The 13,139-nt window shown below is 48.9% G+C and overlaps 4 protein-coding genes across 4 annotated transcripts; 3 read left to right on the forward strand and 1 right to left on the reverse strand.

The window, feature by feature from the left end:
* Positions 1 to 1,791: 1,791 nt before the first annotated feature.
* Positions 1,792 to 2,886, reverse strand: F5B22DRAFT_599231 (uncharacterized protein). Its single transcript, XM_047974434.1, has one exon. The coding sequence runs from the start codon at positions 2,194 to 2,196 to the stop codon at positions 1,900 to 1,902; it is 297 nt and encodes a 98-aa protein (XP_047832546.1). The 5' UTR covers positions 2,197 to 2,886; the 3' UTR covers positions 1,792 to 1,899.
* A 2,205-nt stretch (positions 2,887 to 5,091) lies between these two features.
* On the forward strand, positions 5,092 to 8,292 carry F5B22DRAFT_599233 (velvet factor-domain-containing protein). The gene is made up of 3 exons (XM_047974435.1): positions 5,092 to 5,811; positions 6,006 to 6,174; positions 6,231 to 8,292. Exons 1-3 carry the CDS (start codon positions 5,797 to 5,799, stop codon positions 7,577 to 7,579), a joined length of 1,533 nt encoding a protein of 510 aa, XP_047832547.1. The 5' UTR covers positions 5,092 to 5,796; the 3' UTR covers positions 7,580 to 8,292.
* A 608-nt stretch (positions 8,293 to 8,900) lies between these two features.
* Positions 8,901 to 11,077, forward strand: F5B22DRAFT_63058 (uncharacterized protein). Its single transcript, XM_047976555.1, has one exon. It carries the CDS (start codon positions 8,986 to 8,988, stop codon positions 10,930 to 10,932), a length of 1,947 nt encoding a protein of 648 aa, XP_047832548.1. The 5' UTR covers positions 8,901 to 8,985; the 3' UTR covers positions 10,933 to 11,077.
* Positions 11,078 to 11,728, forward strand: F5B22DRAFT_63059 (uncharacterized protein). The gene has a single exon (XM_047976560.1). The coding sequence runs from the start codon at positions 11,222 to 11,224 to the stop codon at positions 11,558 to 11,560; it is 339 nt and encodes a 112-aa protein (XP_047832549.1). The 5' UTR covers positions 11,078 to 11,221; the 3' UTR covers positions 11,561 to 11,728.
* Positions 11,729 to 13,139: the final 1,411 nt, after the last annotated feature.

The raw sequence follows: 13,139 nt of genomic DNA on the forward strand, positions 1-13,139 counted from the left end.
CTAGCGTAGTGAGAACGCAAAGGCCTTCCATTCATTTCGAGCAATGGCACGGCTGCAGGCATACTCTGGATTAAACTTGTCGTGTATATACAACAAAGGCATTGATTCATTAAGTAGGTAGGTAGTAAATTGGTAATGTGATATTACTGCTCTCGAGTAATATAGGTGGGGCTATGGAGTTTTGGCTGCAAGTCATTTCATCGATCAGACATGAAACCCACCGTTAAATAAGCTCATATTGGTACTGATATGATGAGAGGACCAATGACTTTATTTCCCAGTATCTAGTGTAGATAATCCAGAAATTCATTTCCATTCACTCGACTCAACGTGAGATGGGATTACAGTTCATTGGATTGGATCTGTGGACATGCGAAGAACAGACGACACAGCGATTTAGTCTACCTAGATTTCATCGCTTCTAGATCTCATTGTGGATGCCAAGCAGCTGGGCGGCTCGTGATGTTGGAGAGGTATACTAGCACCAAGATGGCAGTTAGTTGAATTTGTTGCCCGCAATTGTTGCGCTTCGACCCCATAGCCAGGAAATCGGATGATGTGAGGGTTCCGATGTGTTGGGACCAGAGTCTGGCTCAAGCGCCGACTGCGGGGGGCGTAATACTATGTACGTTAAGTAGACAACAAGAATTCAGCCGAGATGTGTTACAACTGGGTACCAGGTTTCGGGGTGATAAGGACGAGATACATGTATGCTCATGCTGGCAGAGTTTTCACACTACTGTAGGTACAAAGTACAGTGACCAAGTCTGTTGGATCTCAGAAGCGCCAGCCCATCCACCTACGAAGCATCTCAGATTGTTGGTGGCGTAAACCGGTTGACACATCGGCGGCTGAGGGTTGGTATTTCTGGCTATCAATGAGCGACGAGACTTGCGTGTACTCGGGCTAGCGTGGCCAGAGGATCATACGCTGACGTGACGGTGTTGAGACATGGCTGCAATAGTATACTCAGTACGACTGTTGGTGTGTTCTGGTGTGTACTATGTTATCTCGTTTGTTTGTGAGGAACAGAGACAAGATGACCACCCACACCCACACCCACACCCACATACTTACACTGGTCCGACTGCCGAATGACCTAGCAGATCTGGATGATTTGACGGGAAATAATGAGGACCAACCTTTAAAAGGACTCTGTCGGATCATGGGATGGTTGTACTGGTTGCATCATGCATGACACTGTGACAACACGGTGTCTTCCGTACTCATGGGCTCGCTCACCACTGGCCACATCGTCCCGACGAGAGGAATGTGGGTAGGTAGAGGAGCCTTACGAAGTAGAGGCGGGCGGACTGAATCACTGAATCCCCCTATCAGGTACAGATGTAGTCCCCTGGAACAGGAGAATAAAAAAAGTTCTTACACCCCTTGGCGACACCCGGTGGCAGGGGTTGTTCCATACTTACGACGCCTGCATCCAAATTTGCCCATTTTGCCTACATGGTCTCGTCTCGCCTCGCCTACATACCTTTGGCTACTTTGCCCACTTTTGCGCGGAGCGTGCTTACGGCTACACGACGACGCAGGTGTGCTACAGTGTGAGGAGGTAATGTGTCGTAGGACTCAGTCGTTCAACATGCTAGGTAGGTATTGCACAAACATACCTAATGCCCGTTGGGATCTGTGAGATCCAACAGTGAGTGTATCACTGTCAGACTGACGGGGGACCGGGGCTAAGCGGCTTGGGAGCGCAGGCGAGAGAGTGCCAGATCGGAACGATTTGCTCGTGCTTTCTCTCCTCCTGATCCTACGTAGTAGGTGAGAACAACTCTGGCACACCCAAGTGTCTGTCACCATAGCCTCACTCGGTAGTTCAACAACGGGCTCACTGTCCCAAGCTGGTGGCAATGAAAGCCGACTATTGTGGCCTGATGTTTGTCATCTGCGGTGAATACTTAATGTACTTCGTGTGCAGCGGATACTGACAAGGCCAGATTGCGAAAGCCACCCAAGGGAGAGGTCATTTGTTCTCAAACAGCAGTGGAAATGAGCGTTGGTGGTGTGCCATACGAAGTACTTGCAGTACTTACCTACCTGGTATGTGGGAAGGTTAGGATCCGATAGGTACCAAGGTAACGTGTGGCACACCCGGCAGGTTGGATCGGGGACAAGCAGCGCAACGCAGGTTTTTATCCGATTTTTCCAGCGAAGGGCTACCCTCCAACTGGCCCTCATTAGGTACTAGGTATCTGGGTAAGCAGGTAGAAAGGTCAGTAAGTAGATGATGAAGCCACTCCAAACATGGGGCGGTGCATGCATGCATCTGTGTGGAAACTCAGGAACTGCTTCCTGTAAGTATTACATGTTAAATAATATTAGATAGACGAGACAAGGTGAGTTTGCTGCATTGTACCTAGTTTGTTTCAAGTCTCTGAAGGTTCAGAAGCTCGAGTCTCTTTCTACCTCGGTTATCATTTCATAATCGTCTGCATTAGCGCGCACTTTGATAGACGGGTGATCCGCGCGTATAAGAATGTAAGAATATGAGCATGAGCATCTACTGTACGGGTTGACAAGCTGATTTTGACTTGGGATGAAAAGGAGGATGAACTAAGACTCGGTGTGCTAACCTACTTGGAGGGCTGTAGGAGTGTACTACGCAGAGTAGCGTGAATACAGTAATACCTAAGTAAAGAGAAATACCGAATGGAATACTTAAATGGAGAAAATGGAAAAATGACGCGCGCCCGAAGACTCGGTTCTACCCGCCGGAGGCAGGAGTGGGCAGGAGTGTGGATTCTTTGGCCGCTATGGTTCGAAATGTTCGGTGGGCGAGGAGGAAGAGGAGTAGTGAGCCGGACAGTGGGAAACAGGGAATCTGGAGTCACCCGAGATAATTGCTAATTTACCCTTATTCCTGCTTCCAAATGATTGCCCCGAGGCATACTCTAGTCGGTGCGGTAGTAGGGTAGCAAAGTATGTAATGTGTCTGTGGTGTTACCTCTCGCCTCTGTCTGTGCTGATGACATGGTGTAGACACCTACATACTGACTTACTATGTAGCTAAATAGCGTCGAGGTTGTCTGCCCAATGAAGCGTTTCCGCGCATTTGCTTATCCGCACTAATAGACACCATGGCTACAGCTATTACGTCTATTACATGAAGCGGCAAGACTAACCGATAGCCAAGGGATGCTTCCAGGTTTTGACGTAGTCCTACAACTTACATACATACCTACATACCTACATACCTACATACCTACATATGTATTGCATTCTTACGTACATACGAAGTAGTGAGTCTGAGTGAGATAGACACGAAGTTGAGGCACACTTGTCAACTGTTCTAAGAATGGACCCCAAGAAGCAGATGAACTTGGGTCGATGTGCTGAACCCACGTTGGTGGGATCACGTCCTGCTCCGCCCAGTCGGGGGGTTCCCTTCCTGCGAGTCCCTTGTCTGAACCCCAGTACTTACAGCAGCCCATGTGCTACTTACTCTGCCATGTTGGATTAAGTGTACCTAGTCAGGTATTTTTTACGCGCTAGCGTTTATGGATCCTGCGAAGAAGTATCTTTCGAGAATTCGCTTCGAGGTACTTCCGCTTGATCCTAGTCTTACGTGACCGCAGTAAACCACCCTCTGCCCCATCAGGGCCCGTAAATACAAGACTAGGTACACTTATTATCCTTGCATGTGAGTACATACAGTACCTACTCACAGTACAGTACGGAGTACGTGTAGCGGGACGGAAGGTGTACATGGAGGCAGCGAGACTCGACAGCGTACGGCCGGGTACACCACGCAGATAGATACCTACATATACATACCTAACAATGCCCGCCTTACCGGCTGTTGGTCCGTCCACTCAGAATGGGCGACCGACCCAAGATGTCAGGGGGACCCTAAGCGTGCCTAGAGATGGCCTAGAGATGTGAAAGAGTGGATCTATGACCACCCGTTCTGCACTGGAAGGGGTGGCAAAGACCAGGGCAAACAGGACCGAATCGCTGTCAAGGATGGGCCACTGGAGAGCTCCACAGCGAGAGCCCCGCTTAAACTGGCCCTGCCACCAATCATGATTGCATACAGCACTTACTCTAGGTAGCATGTCTCGTGCTGTAGCGGGGGGCTCTTGCAGGGTTGACAGGCTACCGGTGCTGTGTTTTTTTACGCGCACTGTTGCATCTACCCACCCCCAGACATGCCCCGAGGACATCGGGCTGGGTCCCGTCTGCTGGGGTACATACAGTGTTTATATAATACATACTGTATATACAACAGTTCGCTGTGCTGTGCTGTGCTGCGCTACTTTGTACCATTCGGTTCCCTCCCCAGCAGGCCATCTGCCTACTTAATTGTGTACTAGTATCACTTCAGACTCTTAGCAAACTTACATGATGGTGTAGGTAGGTACTTACATGGGTAGAACCCTAAAGCATAGGTAGACTGCACATAGACTACACATAGACTACACATAGCCTATATTGTTGACAGCTTTTGCAAGATGTTTCCATTGAGATAGATACCTATTGAACTCCGTGAGGTTGGGGTAAGTAGGCCGGGTACATCATGACAATGTAGGTACCTAGATGATGGACCGTGTTAATTATCCCTCATTCACTCATTTTTGTTACAGAGTAATACCCAACTAAATACTGCCTTTGCTCCGGGGGCTTAGCTGAGCTAACTGGATTGGACGGCCCTGCAAGCTCGAACCCTTGCCCGCTGCCATCAGATACCGTACTCGCACTAATTATGGGATGTTGGTGATACGAGTGCTCGCCTAAATACCTACTTTCTATCTCCCAAATTTACCCGCCATACACCATTGTCCCCTGGAGTCTTATCTACTTACCATATACCTACCTATGTAGGTAGTTGTACATAACATAGTACGCTCTACATGTACTGTGTGCTATACTTAGTGGTGGTCACATACTTACAGTACTTTCTTGAGGAAGTACACTAGGTACTTCCCTCCATATGTAAGTAGATGCACAGTTCGTCGACACACAGTACATACACAGTACGTAGCATACATATGACTCCACCGGCGCCAGCGCGTACACAGTGTCTAGGTAGCGTAGCTGGTGCACTATGTCCACTACGCTAGCGCGGGACTGCTTGTTCCAGAAACTAGGTAGAGAGTCATCAATCAATCAGGTTCATCCATGTGCGTCCCAGCCCGCTTTTCATTGCGACTCAAGGTCTCTCTCTCTCTGGCTCTGGCTCTCTCTCTATCTTACTTACTTACTAGTACTATTATTACCTACTCTTTTTGCCTCTACCCTCCCTCACCCTCTCGCTCTATCTTCACTTCCGTCCTTTCTCAAATGCTCTGAGGCTTTTGTGGCTGCCTGCCTGGCTTTGTCCTTTTCCGCCGACGACCTTGTCCGAGCAGTCTCTGTCGCGCCAAACCCTCAATGCCCTGGGCGCCCCGAGTCCTGCAACCTTCGTTTTCGAGTTTCACTTCGTCTGATGTGTCTTCCCTCGACCCGGGAATGTGTTAAGGTTGCCTAGCTGCGAAATCGCCTCGCCCACGACGAGTCAGTTGCCCATCGCCGAAAGCCAGCTTTCCGGGTGTTCGCCGCGGGACAAACTTCGACTAAGGACCCAACACAACGGTGTCCTCGATTGAGAGTGCCGATTTACCGTTTTATACTTTCGCCTTTTATTGCTTTATATATTCAGATATACAGCAACTCAATTCTTCCTTGTCCCACTGACCTGGTTTCTCACCAACCAAGACCCCCAGTCCGGCCTGGTGGGATCTGCAACGCGACGATAGTTTGGTTACAATTCTGTGATATCTTTTTTAGACAACATTCACCATGCTCTCTATACAGGTAAGATATCATCTTTTGCTCGACTGGATATACAACGCATTTGCTTCTTTTGAGGGATCAGTATGCGAACCCTCAATGGACGGATCTATGCTGGAATGTCAATATTATTCTTTTTTTTTTTGTCTTCTCACAAGCTCGATTGTCACGTCTGTGCTTAAAACAACGTTAAATTGACAAAAACTCTACTTTCGCAGCCCGACTCTAACTTGGCTGGTATGATGGCTGCTCCTGAATCGCGGCTGGGCAAAACTCAGCCCTATGCCCGCGAACGCCGCATCACGAAAGACGGAAGGCATTTGTGGTATCAGCTCGAGGTCCTTCAGCAACCCGAGCGTGCTCGAGCCTGTGGCTCAGGCCCTAAATGTCAGTAGTATCCCGGTTTGTGTGGAGTTGCGGTTGAGTTCTAACATTCGTTGTAGCCTCTGCCGATCGTCGTCCTGTAGATCCGCCACCCGTTGTTATTTTGAGGGTATTGGAAGGGGAAAACTTCGATGGAGCTAGAGACATCACGTTCGATTACAACGTTGACTTCTTCTGTTATGCCTCACTTGAACATGCACGTCCAATGGCCCATGGAAGGGTTCAGACGCCTGCAGCCACATCGCCTCCCGTTCTTACTGGCTTCCCCGTTTCAGGGTGCTGCTATCTCGACCGGCCTGATCCTGCTGGCTATTTCCTGTTTCCAGATCTTTCCGTCCGACACGAAGGCCGCTATCGGCTGGTATTTAGTCTATACGAGTTGATCAAGAATGAAGGAGATCTTGATAGAGACGCCCCGGAACCGGAGTCTGGATCCCATCAACTTCCAACAGATGCTTGTCATAGAATGGATTTACGATCTGCCGATTTCACGGTATTCAGCGCCAAGAAGTTCCCGGGTCTCACCGAGAGCACTACACTTAGCCGAACTGTTGCTGAGCAAGGTTGTCGTGTACGTATCAGACGTGATGTCCGTATGAGAAGACGTGACACCAACACGAAGCCGTCTGGTGGCGAGGAGTATAACAATAATGCCGAGGAAGAATATGCTAAACGACGGGGAACACAAACACCCGACGGATACCGGGCCCGATCTATGAGTAACTCGAGCATGGAGCGCACAGCTTTCCCTGATAGACGGCCTTCAAATGTCGAATACGCCACTGCGCCTCCACCACCGACGTACCAGGGCAGCAAATCTTCGGGTGCCATGCTGAATTTTGGACAACCTACGAATGGTTTTGCTCAACCGTCATACGGGCCCATAAGTGCTTCAAATCCGCAATCCACGCCAGTCTCACCTGCACAGACAGCTTTCCCTCAGGGCCAAGGCATGAATTTGCCTCCTCCCCCTTCGCCGAGTTATTCGGGATCTGCCTATCAGTCGTATGAGCAACCCGAAGCGGAAAACAAGCGGCTCTCGAGCTCTTATCCTCATATTTCGGCGAAGCCATCGAGAGGTGGCGAGCCCAGATCATCTATCAGCTCCAACATCTCGGTGGAGAATACTTCGCGTCCTATTCTTCCATCCATCAGCTTCCCTAGTCCATCCGACTCAACATACTCCGAATATAGTGCATATCAACTGAAGAGTGGCCTTTACCCACAATCAGAAACACGACCAGTCAAGCGGACAGCTGACGAATCATTCGCGTCGCATCAGCAGCAAATGCGTGATATCCGGGGTGAACGTTTACCCATGCAACAACCTCTGTACCCATTGACCTCGAGCTACATGAGAGCCGACGGCAAGAAGGTGTATGCTCCTCAACACCTCTGGTTACCGTAGATGCCTCAAGCTCCACATATATATATATTCCTTTTTCTTTTTCTTTTTTCTCAGTCACTTTTGTGTCTCACGGTTTATCACTAGTGGGCGGATCATACACGGGCTCGAGTCTGGGCCCTAGGTTTATCGGCGTTTAGGCGGTGGTCTGGTCCAACACAGCACACGACTCATGTGTACATTCTAAGGAGGCTTCACTTTTATTTCATCTCCATGTGTTAACTTTTATTCGCGGAACGTTAGGGGTTATTATTATAGGCACAACTGGTCCAACGACGGGACTACTTTCTTAGGTCGTGTCCTTTCTCCAAGCTGTTGGATCAAGACGACTTGGGTTCCTACCGCATACGGGGGAGAAAAGGAGGAAAAGGGAGGAGAGGAGTCCCATTTACGTCGAGTTGATCGCATCCACGCATGCCATGCATGAAGATGATGAGTGAATGGATTTATATGCGTCACGAGAACGAGACGTAGGTGCGTTCTAGACAGCGTTGATTTATTTACCAAGGAGTTGCAGCATTCGCATAATTACCCTTTATCATTTGTTGTTAAGCGATGAGTTGTTGGCGGGGCGGGACGGGTGAATCAAAACAATGATACCAATGAAGATGCCCATAGGGGGGGATGAGAGGTTCAATGCAGTCTGTATATATTGGTGAATAGCTTTCTTCATATTCTGATAGTATATGATTGCAATTGACTTTTTTCCTCCCGGACATGATGCCACAGTACAAACCTCTCTGTCTCTTTCTCTCTCTCTCTCTCCCTCTCTCTCTCTCTCTCGCAGCAACGTGATTCGTGAATAATTGATATGAGTCACCAATCTTGATCATTATGTCTACCTAGATGCAAGCGACCAGTACGAAGTACTTATGCGCACATACTAATAGTATTTACTACGGAGCGAGTGAAGTCATCCGATTACCTGGTCGTATGGTATTGGATTAATTAGGTGCCAGTGGCAGTGGGGGTACCTATAGTAGGTAGGTAGTTGCAGTGGGTACGTAGCGTGCGCTGGCAGTGCATTGGCAAGTGCAGCAGCACCCGAGTGCCTGTGCTCCCGGTTGTCCCCCCAACCATAATTTCCCCTGCGCCCGGTCAACCAAAACAGATACCTACCCCTGGCTCGGCTATCCACTGTCAATACTTACTTACTCGAAGCTGAAGTCAAGAATGCACTGCATTGTTACCTTCACCATAACCTATCACCATCCTGATTGTAGTTCGAATGCAATCTGAATACCTACCTATCCGGATGCACATCCAGGCATACACCTACGCGCCTCCCACGCTTGCATCACGAACTCAACTCAGAATTCAGAATTTAGTACTCTAAACTTTAAATACAACTCTAAATACCCAAGACAGAAGCTAGGTAGCTGAGCTCTACTCTCAGCCACTCATCTCCAATGGCGTCGGAGCTCAGACGCCCGCCCACGCGCACCGCCAGCGGCTCCCGACCGCCTACGTCTCGCTTTCAAGAAGGCTCTATGAACGACAGAGCCAGCGCCGCACCTCCCGTCCAGTTCCTAGGTCCTGACCAGTTGAAGGACTACGAAGACCAGTTCTATAACGAGCCTCCGACACCACGCGAGGCACGTAGAACACGACCCTTCTCCGCTGCAGCTGTATATCAGCACGCCAGCATCGACGAACCACAGGAGCAGGAACACAGCCAGCATCAGCAGAAGCAGCGACATGCCATCTCACACAAGAAGTCCTCGAGCTTCTTCGGCCGTGTTCGCGATGCTCTATTTCATAGGGGAGGTGGAGGGCACCATGGCCACAGCTCCAAGCAGCAAGAAGTGCGTAGGAAGCACAGCAGCCTGCAAGAGCCCATACAGCAACCTCTCCCGCCGCCCCCTCCACGACCTGATTACCTGCACGCAGGAAGGACGCAGTCCGAAGTCAACATCGCCCAGATCTTACCGAACCCGAGAGGTGCCGCAGACCGACCGTCGCGAGAGGACGTCATGGCCTCGTACAATGAACTAGTAGCTTCGGGCTTTTTCCAATCCCACGCCATCAAGTCAACTCGCCATGCTCCTCCATCAGCAGCCGCTGGGGGACGACAGACACCCGTGCTATCCAATGATCACCAGCCTGCACCCCGCCCGCCTGTCCGTATACCATCTCTCAGAAAGACTAGTCATCATTCTGATTCTATATCGCCTGTGCCAGTCCCAAGGCCAAGTCCGATCCCTCAAGGCCGGGATAGTCGCGAGTATTCAGCTGCAACAATGGCACCACCAGTATCACAGCGACCTTCCTTATCATCGCTGCTCAGACCTTCAATCCCAGATCTCCACACCAAAGATTCGTGGTACACACTGCGTGGACGCAAGCGTACTCGAGGTGACGGTGACGAAACGCCCACCCCAGACGCACAATCCTCCTCGACGACGAATAATTCCGCAGGATATTTCTCACAGCCCCTTAAGAGAGTGGCTAAGAAGCTGCGGGAGATGCCCTCCTCGTCCTCACAACTCAACAGCGAAGCCAAAAGCAAGAGCGCCGCTTCTGCAAGTCAGCACTCGAGTCATCAGTCAGCAGCGGATGGAGTCGTGCGGCTTGTACCGTCCGTCTCGTCAGGCGGCTCAGTATATCCCGATGATCGTCCCATTCGTCTCCGCTCTCCATCACCGGGTATGGCAGACACAGTGATGGGCGATTATGACGAGCAGAGGAACGGAAGAACCGCAGACAACGACAAAGCTGGCTCAGGGGTGAGACGTCCTCGCAAGACATTCTCATATAACCTGATGGAGTCTTCTCGCACTCGAGGCAGGACCGCCGATCGCGAGCGTGGACGCGAACGCGATAACTATCGAGTTCAGAGGCGTAGCTCATCAACCACGCGAACCGACAGCAGGGCAAAAACCTCGCGCAGCAACACTCCACAGCCTGTAAACGCACTAGGACAATGGCAGGGCGTGTCGCTCGAAGACCCGGTGATCCACCGGGATTCCATCGACAGCACACGTAGCGTCGGGGTTGAGGAGCGAACACATGCCAAGACGAGAAGGACGATGCAATCCCCTCTACAGACGATGACAGACGCGAACCATCGCAGCGGCGTGCCCGCTGTGGTGGCCAAGGCGCCTGAGCGCTGGCACAACACGGGCAAGGCATATCACCTCAAAGACCGCGGCTCCCGGCCGGATTTGGCGATGCGTCGGTCCGAGGACAGCGGGAAAGCCGAGGGAAGGAACTACGGCAAGGAAAACGACGCTGACTGGCAGCAACGTACGGCGACCGTTGACGGAGACGGGGACGAGAACCGGGGCCGACACTCGCGAGAGGCGCATTATCGACAGCACGAGCTTCCGCAATGGCATATAGGAAGTGCCTTGTGAGTTTCAATGCTCTACTAACCTTCTGTCTTTTCTCAACCTCTCTCTCTCTCTCTCGGTTCCATCGGGAGCCCGCTTTTACCCATCACGATATATGCCACTTCCTTCTACATCCTCTGATTTCTTCATTCAGTTCCTCATGAAACAAGCGACCAAGTTCGCTCGGCATAAAAATGGGAATAAAATGGAAATGGGAGGGGAAAAAACGGAACGAATCAAATTACCTTGGATCGGCTCGGCTTGGTTTTGATCTGGTTTTGATTTGACTTTTTTTTCTTTCTTTCTTGCACGGATGGATGGAATGCATACATGGATGGCATGTGCACTACTACTACTCATGAGACCAATGGCGGGTACCAGAGGTGTTTTTGGCGTTCTCATCTGCTCTTCTCTTTTCCACTTCCAGGTGTTATTCCTCTTTTCTCCCCTGCTTCAGCGGTTACTTCTCTCCTATCCCGAACAACGCTTTCCTATCCTGGAAAGCTTGAAAGATGGGGAGGAGGGGGAAATGGCACAGGAAAAAGAGAAACATTGTAGAGCGATGTGTTTTTGTTTCTCTTCTATTCGATATCTTGTCTGTTCGATTTTGGTATCGATATCGATTCGATTCGATTCTTCACGAAAATCATGATGATCATGAATATGATAAATTTTTGTTCTGGGCAGGTAATGAATGAGATCACGAATTACACCGCCACACACTACCGGTTTAATCCGGGTTTTTGATTTGGTTTGATTTTTTGGGGGGGATTCTGTTCTTGTTTACATTGTTCAATCCCATTGTCTGATTCGGGTTCTTTTGGTTTGAGTTGAATCGGGTTGATTAAATTGGAACAGGAAATGATATGGAATTTCAATCCTGACAGTTTTGTCGATGTGGCTGTTTTGTTTGTTCCTCTTCGTTTACTTCCCTATCTTCCGTGTCCCCTCGATCTCTGGGGGGATAGACGGCGTGGGGTGGGAATGAATGGAGGGTATATTGTATGTATATGGGCGTTTCACTGGCTTGTCTGATCGTGTTGGTGTTCGGTCTGATGCACTGTTTTTTCAAACCAGCAAGCAAGCGTGCTCTGAGTTATTTCACTCGAGACTCCCTCATGATCACGATAACAGGAGAAGAAACTTGTTCTATAGAATATTCTCACAACTTTATATACCTAGTTATATATGAATCTTACGTGCTCTATATTTATCTGTTGCTCGAGAAGGAGAGAACAGTAGACCGTATCTTCTTTGTTTCATGACATGTTGTAATTGTCCGTCTGTTTATCTATCTGAGTTTTAGCATTACATGTAGCAAGGGGGTTGATTGAATGTGTTTAACAGCAACGATGATAAGTTCGACATATGCCATTTGCTGTGCATCACCCATATCCGAACGAGAATGGTGTGAAAATGAGGTTTTCAGTCGACTTTTCCCACGCTGTACCACCATTTCAAGGTCAGTCACGTACCCGCTCATAGTGTTTGATTTGAAATGACTTTATTTGAATTTAATCTTCATCAGTTCTCATACTCTAATTTCCTCCTGACCAAATGTCAGCCGCAAGCCCTCCATAATACGCGATAGAAACTATATAAGCTCGCGAGCCATGCAGCAACCAAAACCTAACCCTTAGGCTTCGACACTACCTACCATACCAGGTCTGGGGGGTATTGAAAATAACCGTGGCTAATATTTTTTGAAGTAAAAATAGTGTTAGCAGCAAAGACATACAACTGTTATTTAAAACTGTAAGCCTATTGGTTAGGAAATATTTTTTATCGTTATTAAATGTGATGCATGTGCACTGTATAAAATTACCACACGCACTGTGAAACAACACTGTATAGTTGAGAGAGAAGATGTATGGACCCCTGAAGGCTAGGAAACCTATTGCAATCGCTTCACAGTTCAGACCTTTGACGGAACATTTTGCAGCCTTCATAAAATATCGCTAGTAGCTTTAAGTTGTAACTATTTATTAAGCCAAAATAATCGTACGTTTAAAAATGAATTGCATTTAAAAATAGACTTCGCTTGAAAATAGACCTAGATATAAAAGGTACGTTAAAATATAAGAGTTTCATATATATATAACGGCTGTACTTATTACATTTCGCAGCAGCTAGTCTTTAGTACAGTTGCTAGATTTTCAACAGGCCGATAACTATTGCAACCTTGTCCTACGCGTTTTCCATACCCCCCAAACCCGGTATGGTAATAAGCT

The sequence above is a fragment of the Xylaria bambusicola genome (genome assembly GCF_022495145.1).
Source record: "Xylaria bambusicola strain CBS 139988 unplaced genomic scaffold F5B22scaffold_12, whole genome shotgun sequence".
Taxonomy (NCBI): domain Eukaryota; kingdom Fungi; phylum Ascomycota; class Sordariomycetes; order Xylariales; family Xylariaceae; genus Xylaria; species Xylaria bambusicola.

Bases quoted from the DNA above. Each gene is read 5' to 3' on its own strand.
- F5B22DRAFT_63058 (XM_047976555.1), top strand. From the start codon at position 8,986: ATGGCGTCGGAGCTCAGACGCCCGCCCACGCGCACCGCCAGCGGCTCC.
- F5B22DRAFT_63059 (XM_047976560.1), top strand. From the start codon at position 11,222: ATGGATGGAATGCATACATGGATGGCATGTGCACTACTACTACTCATG.
- F5B22DRAFT_599231 (XM_047974434.1), bottom strand. From the start codon at position 2,196: ATGAGGGCCAGTTGGAGGGTAGCCCTTCGCTGGAAAAATCGGATAAAA.
- F5B22DRAFT_599233 (XM_047974435.1), top strand. The intron at 6,175-6,230 runs GTCAGTAGTATC...CATTCGTTGTAG, and splicing joins CTGTGGCTCAGGCCCTAAAT to CCTCTGCCGATCGTCGTCCT.